We start from the raw sequence: 13,401 nt of genomic DNA, 5'->3' as shown, positions 1-13,401 counted from the left end.
TTGAGTGTGTATATGTGTGTGTGTGTGTATCCAAAAGGATCCTTTTCAAGTAAGAGAGTGGAAGTAGGGTTGAGAGTGTGAAAGAAGTCTTTTTACCCTGAATAATTTGAGCTTGATAGCAAAAATGAATTTATTTTTAAACATATGGTTTTATTTTTTTGTTATTTTTTTGTCTTTTTGCCTTTTCTAGGGCTGCACCCATGGCATATGGAGGTTCCCAGACTAGGGGTCTAATCAGAGCTGTAGCTGCCAAGCCTATGCCAGAGCCACAGCAGCGTGGGATCTGAGCCGCATCTGCAACCTACACCACAGCTCATGGCAACACCAGATCCTTAACCCGCTGAGCAAGGCCAGGGATCAAACCCGCAACCTCATGGTTCCCAGTCGGATTCGTTAACCACTGAGCCACAACGGGAACTCCTGGTTTCATTTTTTAAATTAACAAACAACTTGGAAGAGCTGTGAAGTAGAGCTGGAGAGGTGAGTACAGGTTCACCTGAACAAAGGTGTCCCCAGATGCATTGTGGACCCATCCTACCATACTTGCAGTGATCCTTAGAAAACCAGATCTCAGGATAAAAATTGTCAAGAAAAAGGAAAAAGTAGTAAGGGAACCAAATGGTTTCAAAATTCAAATAAACATCATCCCAACGCCACGCTTCTGGGCACAGTGCAGGGAAGAGCTCCTATCCTCTCATCTTCCTCCAGGCACTATAAATCCAATTCCCACCTCCAGGGACTTGGAAAAGAAGCAGGATCTAATCAGTGAGAAAGATCAGGAAATAACAAGAAGATAGGAGGCAACAGATTCTGAGAGGGCAAACATTGAAGTGGGCCTGGAAAGGAGGAGGGAGTCTAAGTGTTACTTAGACTTGGAAACTGGTCCTTGGAAACTGGATGTGCAGGGATGGAGAGCGAGGAATAACTCTGGAAGGCAGCACTCCAACGGGGAAAGGAATACTTGGGGCAGCATATGGTGGTAGGGCAGGAGGATCGATACAATAGGATTTGGTTTTGTGCAAGCTGACCTACAGCACTTAGAGGCTATACAACACTACTTAGCATCAGAATCCTGTCGTGGTCTTTAATAATCGTTTGTGTATTATTCTTGTTTTCTCCGATAAGCTGCAGCCTCCTTGGGGGCAGATATGATTCTATTAGTACAGTGCTTTATACAAAATGACAGTGATACAAAATGACTATGATAGCACAGTAATAGGAATAATAGCTATCATTTCCTGCTTACCATGTGCCAGACAGTTTTCGAAGAGCTTCGCATGTGTTAACTTATTTAATGCAGCCAACAAATGTGAGGAGGCAGTTTCCTTATTCCTGTTTTACAAATGAGGAAACTGATCTTGTCCAAGCTACCATGACGAGGGAGTTTTAAATACTCTTTGAGTGGCATTAAGCATTATTGCAGAAGACGATGAAAAACATGTCACATTCTCACAACTATTAGCATTAAATATTAGCAGTTAACATCTTGTCTGTTTTATTTATGTGATCACTGTAGTGTCAGCCTTGAAGGCATTACATTTCTGAGTGCCAGATATTTAACACTGTATCAATGGGTGAATGTTCTAACCAATCCTTCTCACCAGTATCTACATATTCCAAAGTATCCCAGATGATCAGTTAGCAGTGTCATTTGTTCCATATTTTATACGTATCGTAAAAGAGACAATTTTCTTCCTTAGACTGTTAGAGAAGATGAAGACATGAGTGAGGAAGAACTTGAAGATGAGGAAGATGATATTGAGAATATCCTCGAAGATGAATTTCCAAAAGATGAGGAACTGATGAGTGAGGAAGATGAAGAGCAGGAAATCGATGCACTCGAGCGCCTGAAAAGTGAACTAGGAGAAAAATTTGAAGCAGATATGAGTAATTTACAAACAGTACAGGTTATTACTTTTTCATTTTTACTAATTCAAAAAAATAACGTTTGAGAATGAGACGAAAGCATTGTGGTTGATGCCTGGATTTTCCTTTTAACACTTCAAAAGAAATATATATTTTTAGGGCTTTCATACCTTTTGTCAGCACCACTTATAATTATAAAAACTTGTTAATAAATCAGGGGCAACATGGAAGTCACATAAGGTCAAAAGTTTTAGCTGCCAGCACACAGCCACTTGGCAGTTGGAAAATATTTGTTCTCTAGCCTGAAGGAGTCAGTTATCAGCAGTGTGTATGTGCTGTGACAGAATGCTGCTAGTCTCCTTCCCCCTAAAAATATTTGGTTTTATGGTTTTTCTCATAGGAAGAATTTGAGAAGTTTATGATACCAGTAATTCTCATTAATGGAGCTCGGAAAATCCACATCGTACAATATGTATTGAATATGAGACTGAAACCACTGGTGGAGAATCGTGCAAGCATTTTTGAGAAATGTTATCCAATAACATCACGCCTTGCCCAGAAAATGCTTAGGTTTACCTACAAGTATATAAGCTCCTTTGGCTACTGGGACCCTGTAAAGGTATGTCAGCAAATGCATCTGAAAGCCATTTTCTTTCCTTTTTTTTTTTTTTTTTTAAGTATATCTAAGAAGGCGGCAGCGGATAATTTAAAAAACAAATTGTAAGCGCTAGACAATATTCTTAACTAGCTATCATTTTGCCTTTCTGAAGTAGGAAAAGTCATTGAAGGGTTTACATTTCTTTCATCTATTTCTGTAGAGAAAATCCAGTCCCAATGTGGTTTTAACTCAGTAGAAGAAGATAGTAGTAGAAATGTTTTCAAACTAGATATCTAGAAAACTGAGCTCTGGCACTGATTTGCTATCTAATTTTAGGCAAGTCATTTAAACTCTTTGATTCTGTTTCCTCACCTTTAAGATGGGAGAATAATGCCATCTGGCCACTGTGGTCAAATACAAGAATATAAAATCCCTAGAAAGTGCAAATACCATACAAAACGTGCCTTTAATGTTCATCACAAACTTATTTCTAAGCACCGTGATCTTATGTAGTGTGGACAGATTTAATATAATTAGAATTCAGTAATTTCAAATGTGGGATGGTTTTCAACTCATCCTAACCAAGAGCATACCAGCCACTCTTCCAGACCCTGGGAATAAAACAGTGAAGAAAACAGACAAGGTTCTTTTTGTCATGGGGTTTATATTCTAGTTGGGTTGGAGAGGGAGGAGAGGCAATAAATCAGTAAACAGATAAGTTCTTGTCAGGTTGTATTAAGTATGATAACGACAATGAAGGAATGTCTATAATGATGACCTGCCCTCTCAGCCAGTGTACCTTCTTATTTCATCAATGAAGTTGCACAGTGGAGAAGACCGTGGCCTCTGGAGCCAGATTGCCTGAGTTCAAAACCACCACTTACTAGCTGAGTGACCTTGGACAAATTACTCAACCTCTTTGAGCCATTCCCATTTGCACAATGAAAATAAGCATAGTCCCTACCTCCCTCACAAAGTTGTTACAATTTTTAAATGAGTTAAAATGCTTGCAGCAGTGCTTGGTTTTTTGTGAGCGTGCAATTAATATATGGTATGTCTGTTATTACCCTGTATTCCTAGTATTAGTCATTGATAGGAAGTCTTTTGGAGGAAGGGATCCAAAATGGAGCCATGTGCATATTACTTGAAACCTCCTTCTTGGTTGATATGGATATAATCAGTTTCAGTTCTGCTTAATTGTGTTATCTTTCTCATCTTAACCATAAGGACGTCAAGAGAAACCTTTTAAAATTATCTTGCTGAAACACTATGACAGTTCCCTCCATAGAGAATCAGATGCATGTATTAGGATCACCTAGAAAGTTTTTGAGAAATAGTTAAGCCCTAACCTTCTCCTTGAGATGGGCAAGAGGGAAAGAAGCAGGCAAAGTCAGAAACCTCTTTAAGGGCCCATGTCCCAACATAATTAGGATTGTTCAAAAATGCCTTGTGGAGAAATGAGTGCATGGTAATAGGAAGGGTTTAAGCCTATGAATAATGATTTTTCAGGGCTGTTGGGAATTTTTCTGGGTGCCTGACAATTTGATGTTTCTGATTTGATGACACTTTGGGTACTCCTCCTACAGAGGAGAAAGACACATGCTAGATATTTTGGTCAATAGCAGAAACTACGAAAAGAATTCACACTTAATTTGGGAATTTGAAATGGAATCATTAAACTTTCAGCTTTTCTTTTATTACCAAGTAGAAGACATACAGCAGACATTCCAAGCCCATCCCTGAGTTTCTTCTTATCCCTAGTAGCTTCTACTCCCAACCACAAACATCACTCCAGCCCAAGAATGATGACAATACCATTGACCTGCGACAACTGTCCTGGTGTAACTTTGAAAGGAGGAGCTATTACTGTTCCCCACCTGCTCTGTCAAGTCCAGGGAGGGCTGATGCTGTAAAAAGATATCCAGTTAATCACCCCATTGTCATCATCCCAAACACAAAGATGTGGGGCTATTCCTCCCTCTCCATCCCTTATTGACACCTTAGGTGGCCTTTTAGGTGTATTTTTCCCTTTTGTGGCTGCTCTTGATTTTATATAAGTAGGATTTTGTCTGTATAAAAATGTGGAAGAGAAGCCAGTAGGATTTGTCCTTCTAGTATACCCCCAAAGATAACCCAGGACCCTACCTCTATTAGTCTCTCAAGCTGCCGTAATAGAATAACAGACCGGGTGGCTTAAACCACAGAAACATATTTTCTCCTTGTTCTGGAGGCTGGAAGTTCATGATCAAGGTGCCAGCAGACTTGGTTTTTCTGGTGAGGTCTCTCTTCCTGGCTTGTAGACACCACTGCTCTTTGTGTCTTCAGTGCTTTTCCTTTGATCGCATGCATGCCCGATGTTTCTTTCTCTTCTTACAAGGACACCAAACTTCTTAGATTAGCACCCCACTCTTATGACCTCATTTAACCTGAGTTACCTTCTTAAAGGCCCTGTCTCCAAACACAGTCACTTTGAGGGTTAGAGCTTCAAACGATGATTTGGGGAGGACACATTTCCATTCATTACCACCTTAGGAATGGACCTGATTGTGAAGATAAATTGGCCCATGAATATATCCAAACACCTTGACACTCCCTGACAGAAACATTAAGTATATGCTAAAGACATAAGGAAGGAAGTAGAAGAACTATAATTGTCAGAAACTGAAAGCCGTTTAAGAAAAACTACATTTATTGCATGTAGGTATAAAATAATTTGTTCTTTTTATACAGTCTTTTAATATTAATATTTGATTATGGTATTGGTTTTATAATTCTATAAAAAATTTATAAGAAAGATTTTCTTACTTTATTTAATTTTTTTTTCGTTCTTTTTTATGGCTGGACCCACAGCATGTTGAAGTTCCTGGGCCAGACCAAACCTGAGCCGCAGCTGCCAACTATACCACTATAGTCAGATTCTTTTGTTTGTTTGTCTGTTTTTGTCTTTTTAGGGCCACACCCTCAACATATGGAGGTTCCCAGGCTAGGGGTCAAATCAGAGCTACAGCTGCTGGCCTACACCACAGCCACAGCAACTCCAGATCCAAGCCTTGTCTTCTACCTACACCACAGCTCACGGCAACAGTGGATCCTTAACCCACTGATCAAGGCCAGGGATAGAATCCTCATGGATACTAGTTGGGTTTGTTACTTCTGAGCCATGATGGGAACTCTCAATTTTATTTTACAAATTTGTTTTTTCAAATGTGTTTGGGGGAAATGCTATTTAAAATAAAGCTAACTTATGAATTCAATTGTGTACATATTGCAGCTAAGTGAAGGGGAGACAATCAAGCCAATTGAAAATTCAGAGAATCCACTTTATCCTGTAATCCATCGTCAGTATATTTATTTTTTGTCTAGTAAGGAAACTAAAGAAAAATTTATCAAGAACCCAATCAAATATATCCGCCAACCCAAACCTAAGCCTACTATGCCCATTAGGATTGCAATCGTCGGGCCTCCAAAATCTGGGAAAACTACAGGTAAGGATGTGTTGGCTTTTGTTATTCTTAAATATAAAATAATCTCCTAAAAACCAGGACCACTTTTTCAGGAAACCAACTATCAAAACTGACTCAAAAAGAGATAGAAAACCTAAACGTCAATAACCACTGAAGAGAAAGCATTCAAAAATATAGCCCCACTCCAATACAGCCCAGGATCCAATGGTTTTGGAGGGAAGTTATGTCAAACTTTCAAAGAATTAAAAACTCAGGAGATATTTCCTATGTTTTTATTTTATTTATTTTTGTCTTTTTGCCTTTTTCTAGGGCCACTCCCATGGCATATGGAGGTTCCCAGGCTAGGGGGCTAATCAGAGCTGTAGCTTACACCAGAGCCACAGCAACGCGGGATCCGAGCCACGTCTGCAACCTACACCACAGCTCACGGCAACGCCGGATCCTTAACCCACTGAGCAAGGGCAGGGACCGAACCCGCAACCTCATGGTTCCTAGTCGGATTCGTTAACCACTGAGCCATGACAGGAACTCCCAATACTTCCTGTGTTTTTATAAGCATTTTCAGAGCAATGGAAAAGACAGTAAGCTGTTCAATTTATTTTTCAGTTTCTTTTTTTTTAAGTTATATAGTTCATACAATTAAAAAGGTATAAAAAATACAAATTCATTTGAAAATTAGCATGACCCTGATAGCAAAACCTAACCAAGATAATAGAAGAAAATAAATTACAAACTAATGTTATTTATAAATATAAATAAGAGTATACTAAGCTTTTATTAGCTTAAAAATTTTATAAATATAATCTATTAAATAATTTAAAGAGTGAATGAAAACCCATTATCTTAGTCATTGCTGAAAAAGGCATTTGGCAAACTGAATTTGAATTTTGTATAACTTGAGACTGTGGTCTGTGGTTTTTCTTTAAGACAAACAGTCCAACAATAGGTGAGTATTATACTTCAAGATGACATGATAACAACATGAAGAGTCGTTGGTCTCATCTCTTAACCCCAGACTCCCAGTCCATCCCACTCCCTCCCCCTCCCTCTTGGCAACCACAAGTCACTTAGCTGTATAGTAGAAATTGGCAGAACACTGCAAATCAACTACAATTGAAAAAATAAAAATCATTTAAAAAATAAATAAGTAAAAAGTGGTTGGTTGCAATGAGAATAAAATGGGAAAGGGCTGACTCCAGAGACATTTAAAAGAAGAACCCCAGGACTTAATGACTGACTGCATACAGCAGGAAAGAGAAAGATGAGGTCAAAGATAAATTTGTTACCAGAAATTAGAAAAGGGAGTTTTGTGTCCTACCTCGCTTTTCAGATGAAAAGTTTGTTTTCCCCATTTAAACTTCTTAACATGATGAAGAGTTTTAATAATTGTGTTCTCAATTTCCAGAGAGATAAAATTTCCCAAAGAAAGCTGAACATTGCCATTCAAAATAAGATCCTGCAACCACAGCAAAAAGTAAAATGTAGACAGTTTGATTTATTATTTCCTTTTGAAATAGAGGTTAATTTTTAAACAAAATGTCAAATTACAAACAATTGTTTTTTATGGCTGCACCCACAGCATATAGAAGTTCCCAGGTCAGAGATTGAATCTAAGCCACAGCTGCCACCTATGCTTGGTCCTTTAACCCACTCTACCAGGCCAGGAATCAAACCCAAACCTCCACAGTGACCTGAGCTGCTGCAGTGGGATTCTTAACCCACTGTGCAACAGGGAGAACTCCAAAGCTTAATTATTTTTATAGCTTAAAAATAATAGATCTGACTCCAGTGTTTGTGGCAAGTGTTTGAAGGCTTCTTAGGTCCTCACAGGCGGTTCCCTTCCAGATGCCCTCATTGTGGCCAGATAAGCTGCATTCTCCATGAGACCAAATGAATTCAGTGTCTTCTACATGATGCTGTCTCCAGATAGTGATGAGAAAGGTTTGTAAACCTCATCAGAGCACGCCCACATTTAATGGTAACTGCAAGCCATTGTCTGTCGTTTCACTTAGCAGAAGTAAAGTCCAAAGTTGTGTCCTCTTTCAATCAATGGCAACATCTACATTCCTTTGGACAAATCATTTCATTTTAGTTCTCTTATCTGGAATTTCAGTACCTACTCTACCTATTTGATGGAATAGTTGAAAATATCAAAATCATGGAAGAAATATTACCTCATAAGCTGTAAGTTACTATTAAAATGTCAGGTTTCTGGAATTCCCGTCATAGCTCAGTGGTTAATGAATCCGACTAGGAACCATGAGGTTGCAGGTTCAATCCTTGGCCTTGCTCAGTGGGTTAAGGATCCGGCCTTGCCATGAGATGTGGTATAGATCGCAGACGCTGCTTGGATCCTGAGTTGCTGTGGCTCTGGCATAGGCCGGCGGCTACAGCTCTGATTAGACCCCTAGCCTGGGAACCTCCATATGCGGCGGGAGTGGCCCTGGAAAAGGCGAAAAGACAAAAATAAATAAATAAATAAAATAAAATAAAATAAAATAAAATGTCAGGTGAGCCATTATAATTTTTAAAAATTATTTCCTAGAGGATTAACTGCCAATAATTCTACAAGATAAGCTATTCTGATTGCAGCCTGGAGCCATCAGTGAATCGACAGGGAAATGGTACAAGGCAGAGACACAGGAGCATTATGTTATTATTTTGGCCGTAATACCAAATATTATTAGTACACATAGGATGCCTTGGAAAACTCAAAATTTTTTCTGCCTCACATAGAAGGAAGAAAACACTTAAAAGTTGGTTGGGTTATGAGAAAAAGTCACAGATTTGGCTCATTAACCAGATTCATCAGACACATACTTAAAGTACTAATAGTGATCGGCCTTTGAACAGTATTAATTCAGTAAAATGTGGCAATTTTTTTTTTTTTGTCTTTTGTCTTTTTTAGGGCCTCATCCGAGGCACATGGAGGTTCCCAGGCTAGGGGTCCAATTGGAGCTATAGCTGCCGGCCTACACTACAGCCACAGCAACACCAGATCCTTAACCCACTGAGCGAGACCAGGGATCGAACTTGCAACCTCATGGTTCCTAGTCAGATTCGTTTCCACTGTGCCATGACGGGACCTCCTGCAATTTTAATTTTTGAAATCTCTTTAAAGCATGTGAAGATTAACTTACTATTGATGTTAATTAACCAGAATCTGAAACTGAAGTTAGCTGATGAATTTGTGAAATGGAATAAGTTTAAGGTTTTCATTTTTTTCAGTTGCCAAAAAAATGTCAAGTGAATATGGCTTAAAGCATTTGTCAATAGGAGAAGCTTTGCGTTATGTATTAAACCACCAGCCAGACACAGAGCTGGCACTTATGCTAAATTGGCATCTTCATAAAGGAATGACAGCCCCTGATGAACTGGCTATTCAAGCCTTAGAATTATCTCTGATGGGAAGTGTATGTAATACCGCAGGGTAAGTGGGCGTGGGGTGGGGGCGGAGAGGGAGCAGGATGGGGTTAAATCTCTCAAGAAATTACTCACTGAAAATGAAAACACTTATTTTAAACAGAGTTGAAAGCTCTTGTAAAGCTTGTAAACTGCTTCTCCAACTGTGGGCCCCTGTATGATTACATATTTTAATTTTCTGTCAAGCTAGACCTAAGCTCAAACATTCACATGCCAGAATAGCTGGGAGGCCCCTTCATTCCCTGCAGCAACCCCTGAATTGCTCAAAAAGTCTCCAGGTTTACGCAGCCCATAAAGGAGGCCCCTGTGACTTCCATAGCCCAACAGAGCTTCTCGCTGCCCCATGGGGTGGTGAAGGCATAGCCCTCCCCTGCCCCCTGGGGGGTACGGGTCCCTTAGAGGTGGTCTCTCACTGGCCCAGCTCTGTGCTCAGGAAGCAGCACCCCTTCCCCCCTTAAGGCCACGTGTGGATAGAAGAGCCCTGAGCTTCAACTGTCTGTCTCTTCAGCTCACACGCCTCTGCTTAACCGTGGCTTCCTTGACACCACTGCTGGTCATGCCCAGGAATAAAAGCTGGTAAAACCTAAGGCCCTGCTCTTGAGCCTGGGTCGCTAACCTAAAATCTTACTGATATACTCAAAAGGTTTTTTATATTAGGAGCCTCCTTGTCTTTCGCTACCACTGGTCCTTAATCAAATCCTTGGACAGTTCTCCTAATTCAGTTGCAAGGGAGCAGATTCTAGAGTATCAGGTTTTTTCCCCAGAGAAGGCCCTGGGACCGTGCAGACTGAGTGATCACCTCATGTGCAGCATTGCATGTGAAGAGTCTCAGTGAGGATAACCGCAAAGTCACAGAGGTTTTATTCTATCTTAATATCAGGACAGTGACCGTCCAGTCACCCTGCATTTCCCTAGTCTGAGGCCCTCTCCAGTGACTCTTCACAGGACAAAGAAGTTGAGCTGCTCTCTATTAAAGCCAAAGTGGCAGCACCCGTACATTGTTGTAGGCTTGCAGGCTGGGTTAATTTATAATCCTCTCTGCAGTGGAGCTTAGAACTAGTTAGTGCCTAGAGACTTAGCTGGAAAGCATGGAGGGAGGACAAACCAGCTCTTCCTGGAGACCATGCCCAGCTTGCTCCCACCTCAGAGGGGCTTTCTTGGCTTTAGAGCCACTTCCCCCAGGATTTGCAGACAGCCGCTCTTCCTCCTCTGTTTGACAGTGACACTCACTACCTTAGACCGTTGGACTAATAAATTCTCCATCATTTCTGCTCAGAGGCCTGATGGGTCCTGATGAAATGATGCTCTCCTAGATACCGTACAGTTCCCCATCTCCACTTCCCCACCCAGCTTCCTCACAGAATTTTACTACTGAAAAAAAGTTTTAGCACACAATTTTTCTGGAGCTCTTTTGGGGTGCACTCAGTTAAGGATCCAGAGTTGTCACTGCAGCAGCTTGGGTCACTGCTGTGGCTTGGATTCAGTCCCTGACTCAGGAACTTCCACATGCTGTGGGTGTGGCCAAAAAAAAAAGGAACAATTTTTCCCATGTTTGCTTTATCTCTTAGTAAAATACTGTTAATTGTGCTAGGACCTTTTCTAAATTTTAAAACATTTTAATGTGCTTTTTAAAAATCTTCATTTACAAGGCACCTTGTCTTACTGCTACTGATGTTTCAATAAAAAAAATTTACAATATCTCTTTGCTATAAAACTACAATATTAAGATCAGGGATGGGTAACCCTTTCCATGCCAGCCATCCCATTACAGGGAATGTTCATTAATCTACTACTAGGTCCTTTATATCCTTGATCTACAATCTTTAAAACAGCTCTAAGGGTTAGATGTTTCTCCTATTTTACTGAAAACTGAGGCTTAGAGATGTCAGACCAGGATTCAGAGCTAAGACTGTGTATCTCTGAAACTCATGCTCTTTCTGCTCTTTAGGGCTTAGAATAACAGCACCAATTAAATAACAACGTTCATGGTATTATGTGTATTATCTCTAAGTCTGCCAAAACACAGCTCTACAATGCATTACATGTGTGAATAAGAGCTGTGTCCAGATGCATTCTGCCCTCCTTCTGGCTCTTGGGCTGACTGAGGTTAAAAATATAGAGAAAAGGAGTTCCCTTTGTGGCTCAGCAGATTATGAACCCAGCTAGTACCCATGAGGATGCAGATTGGATCCCTGGCCTTGCCTGGCAGGTTAAAGGATCTGGTGTTGCTATAAGCTGTGGTGTAGGTCGCAGATGCAGCTTGGATCCTGCATTGCTGTGGCCGTGGCCTTAAAAAGAAAAGGAAAAAAAGGAGATAAAAAGAGATAAAGTGGGCAAGGTAACAAAATATATCAAGTTACATAAGGAACAGCATGGGGCTAATCCTAAAAACAGACTGTTTCTGGAAGACAGCAAGTCTGGGAAGAAGGAAATCTGGAATTTTTGTTTTCATATTTCTCCTTGTTAGTGTTGTAATCGATGGATACCCTGTAACAAAATATCAAGTGAGTCTCTTGGAAGATCGGTCAGTCATCCCCATGGTCATCTTTGAGTTGGATGTGCCTTCCAAAGAGATTTTCAAAAGATTGCTCGTGGAAAAAAAAAAGGAAACAAGGTAACATGTGACGAAAACAGTGATGAAAGGAATGACCTTTATTCATCCAGAAAAGGAAGTAGATTTCTAAGGTTTTTAACAGCTTTTTCCATTCCTTCTCTGTTTCTCTATTAGTTTGCCATATCCATTGCACAACAGCTCACAGATTATAGCTGTCAGGAACTCAAAGTACCGCAAAAATATTGGTGATATTAGGCAGTTTTATCAGGAACAGCATCAGAACTGGTATGTGATTGATGGCTTTCACAGCAAATGGTGGGTATGGAATGAAGTCATTAAGAAGGTTAAAATGGTGAATAAACACATGCAGATATACCTGGAAAGAACAAAAGCAGGTAAGAAAACAGGTAACCCTTAAAATAAAATGTGAACTTGAAGTCTACATATATGCATGCTTGACTCAAATTACCATAATTCACTCAATTTGAACATTTGTTCCCATGACTTTTTTTTTTTTTCCATTTCTCTGTGGCCTCTGGAAGTTCTCGGGCCAGAGATTGAACCTGTGCCACACAAGTGACAATGCCTTAACCCTCTGAACCAATAGGAAACTTCTTTCCCCATCACCTTAATCAGTATTTGATAAACATCATACTTTCCAGTTATCATGGGCATGTATATTTGTTCTAACAAATAAGTGCCTTTACTCAAGCTGTCATTTACTGACTGCCCATGTGAACCTATCATATAAAAACAGTGCATGGTGTCTCACTGGAAGAGTCTGATAGTGTTTAGAATGCCATGTCAGAAGCTGGTTCAGTGGAATTCTCGTTGTGGCTCAGTGGAAGTGAATCTGACTAATAACCACGAGGATGCAGGCTCAATCCCTGGCCTCAGTCGTTGGGTTAAGGATCTGACATTGCCATGAGCTGTCATGTAGATAGCAGACGCAGCTGAAATCTGGCGTGGTTGTGGCTCTGGCCTAGGCTAGTGGCTACAGCTCCGATTAGACCCCTAGTCTGGGAAAATTCATATGCTGCAAGTGCAGCCCTAAAAAGGCAAAAAAAAAAAGCTAGTTTCAGGAATGGTAGTATATATGAGGGCAGGGGTCTATGGAGTGACACTAGGCAAAATTTTGTTTAGAAATCTAGAATTAGTTATTTTTACTTTTTACATAGTGAAATTATGGTATTAAAGAAATGTTGATTGTATTAGAAATTTAATTTGAACATAGAATGTCTTTTAATTTATATTTGGAATCCGTGAAAGAAAATGTTGGATTATCTATTCCTGGAAGTTTTCTTGATTTTTCTCTAAAATACCCAAAATAGAAGGAAAATTATCTACACCTCCTGTCTCTAAAAGGAGTGATAACACCAAAGAATTGTCTGGAGGGGTCTTATAGACATCTGTTTAATGATTTTGTCTAACTTTGGAAAATAGGGAGAAGGTATAAATGAGGGAACAACATGACAGAATCTCATACAAAAAAAAAA

At 39.9% G+C, this 13,401-nt stretch overlaps 1 protein-coding gene across 4 annotated transcripts in view; it reads left to right on the top strand.

Annotated features, from left to right (window-relative positions):
* The window catches only part of AK9 (adenylate kinase 9), a 135,407-nt gene that overhangs the window by 111,223 nt on the left and 10,783 nt on the right, over positions 1–13,401 (top strand). For all 4 annotated transcript variants that reach the window (XM_021091050.1, XM_021091041.1, XM_021091043.1 and 1 more), the window contains 6 exons: positions 1,701–1,907; positions 2,267–2,485; positions 5,736–5,949; positions 9,157–9,358; positions 11,819–11,965; positions 12,080–12,300. In XM_021091050.1, the coding sequence (XP_020946709.1) occupies positions 1,701–1,907; positions 2,267–2,485; positions 5,736–5,949; positions 9,157–9,358; positions 11,819–11,965; positions 12,080–12,300 (1,210 nt within the window). The remainder of the gene's footprint in view (positions 1–1,700; positions 1,908–2,266; positions 2,486–5,735; positions 5,950–9,156; positions 9,359–11,818; positions 11,966–12,079; positions 12,301–13,401) is intronic.

The sequence above is a fragment of the Sus scrofa genome, chromosome 1 (genome assembly GCF_000003025.6).
Source record: "Sus scrofa isolate TJ Tabasco breed Duroc chromosome 1, Sscrofa11.1, whole genome shotgun sequence".
NCBI classification, from domain to species: Eukaryota; Metazoa; Chordata; class Mammalia; order Artiodactyla; family Suidae; genus Sus; species Sus scrofa.
This window is presented reverse-complemented; position numbering and strand designations above follow the sequence as displayed.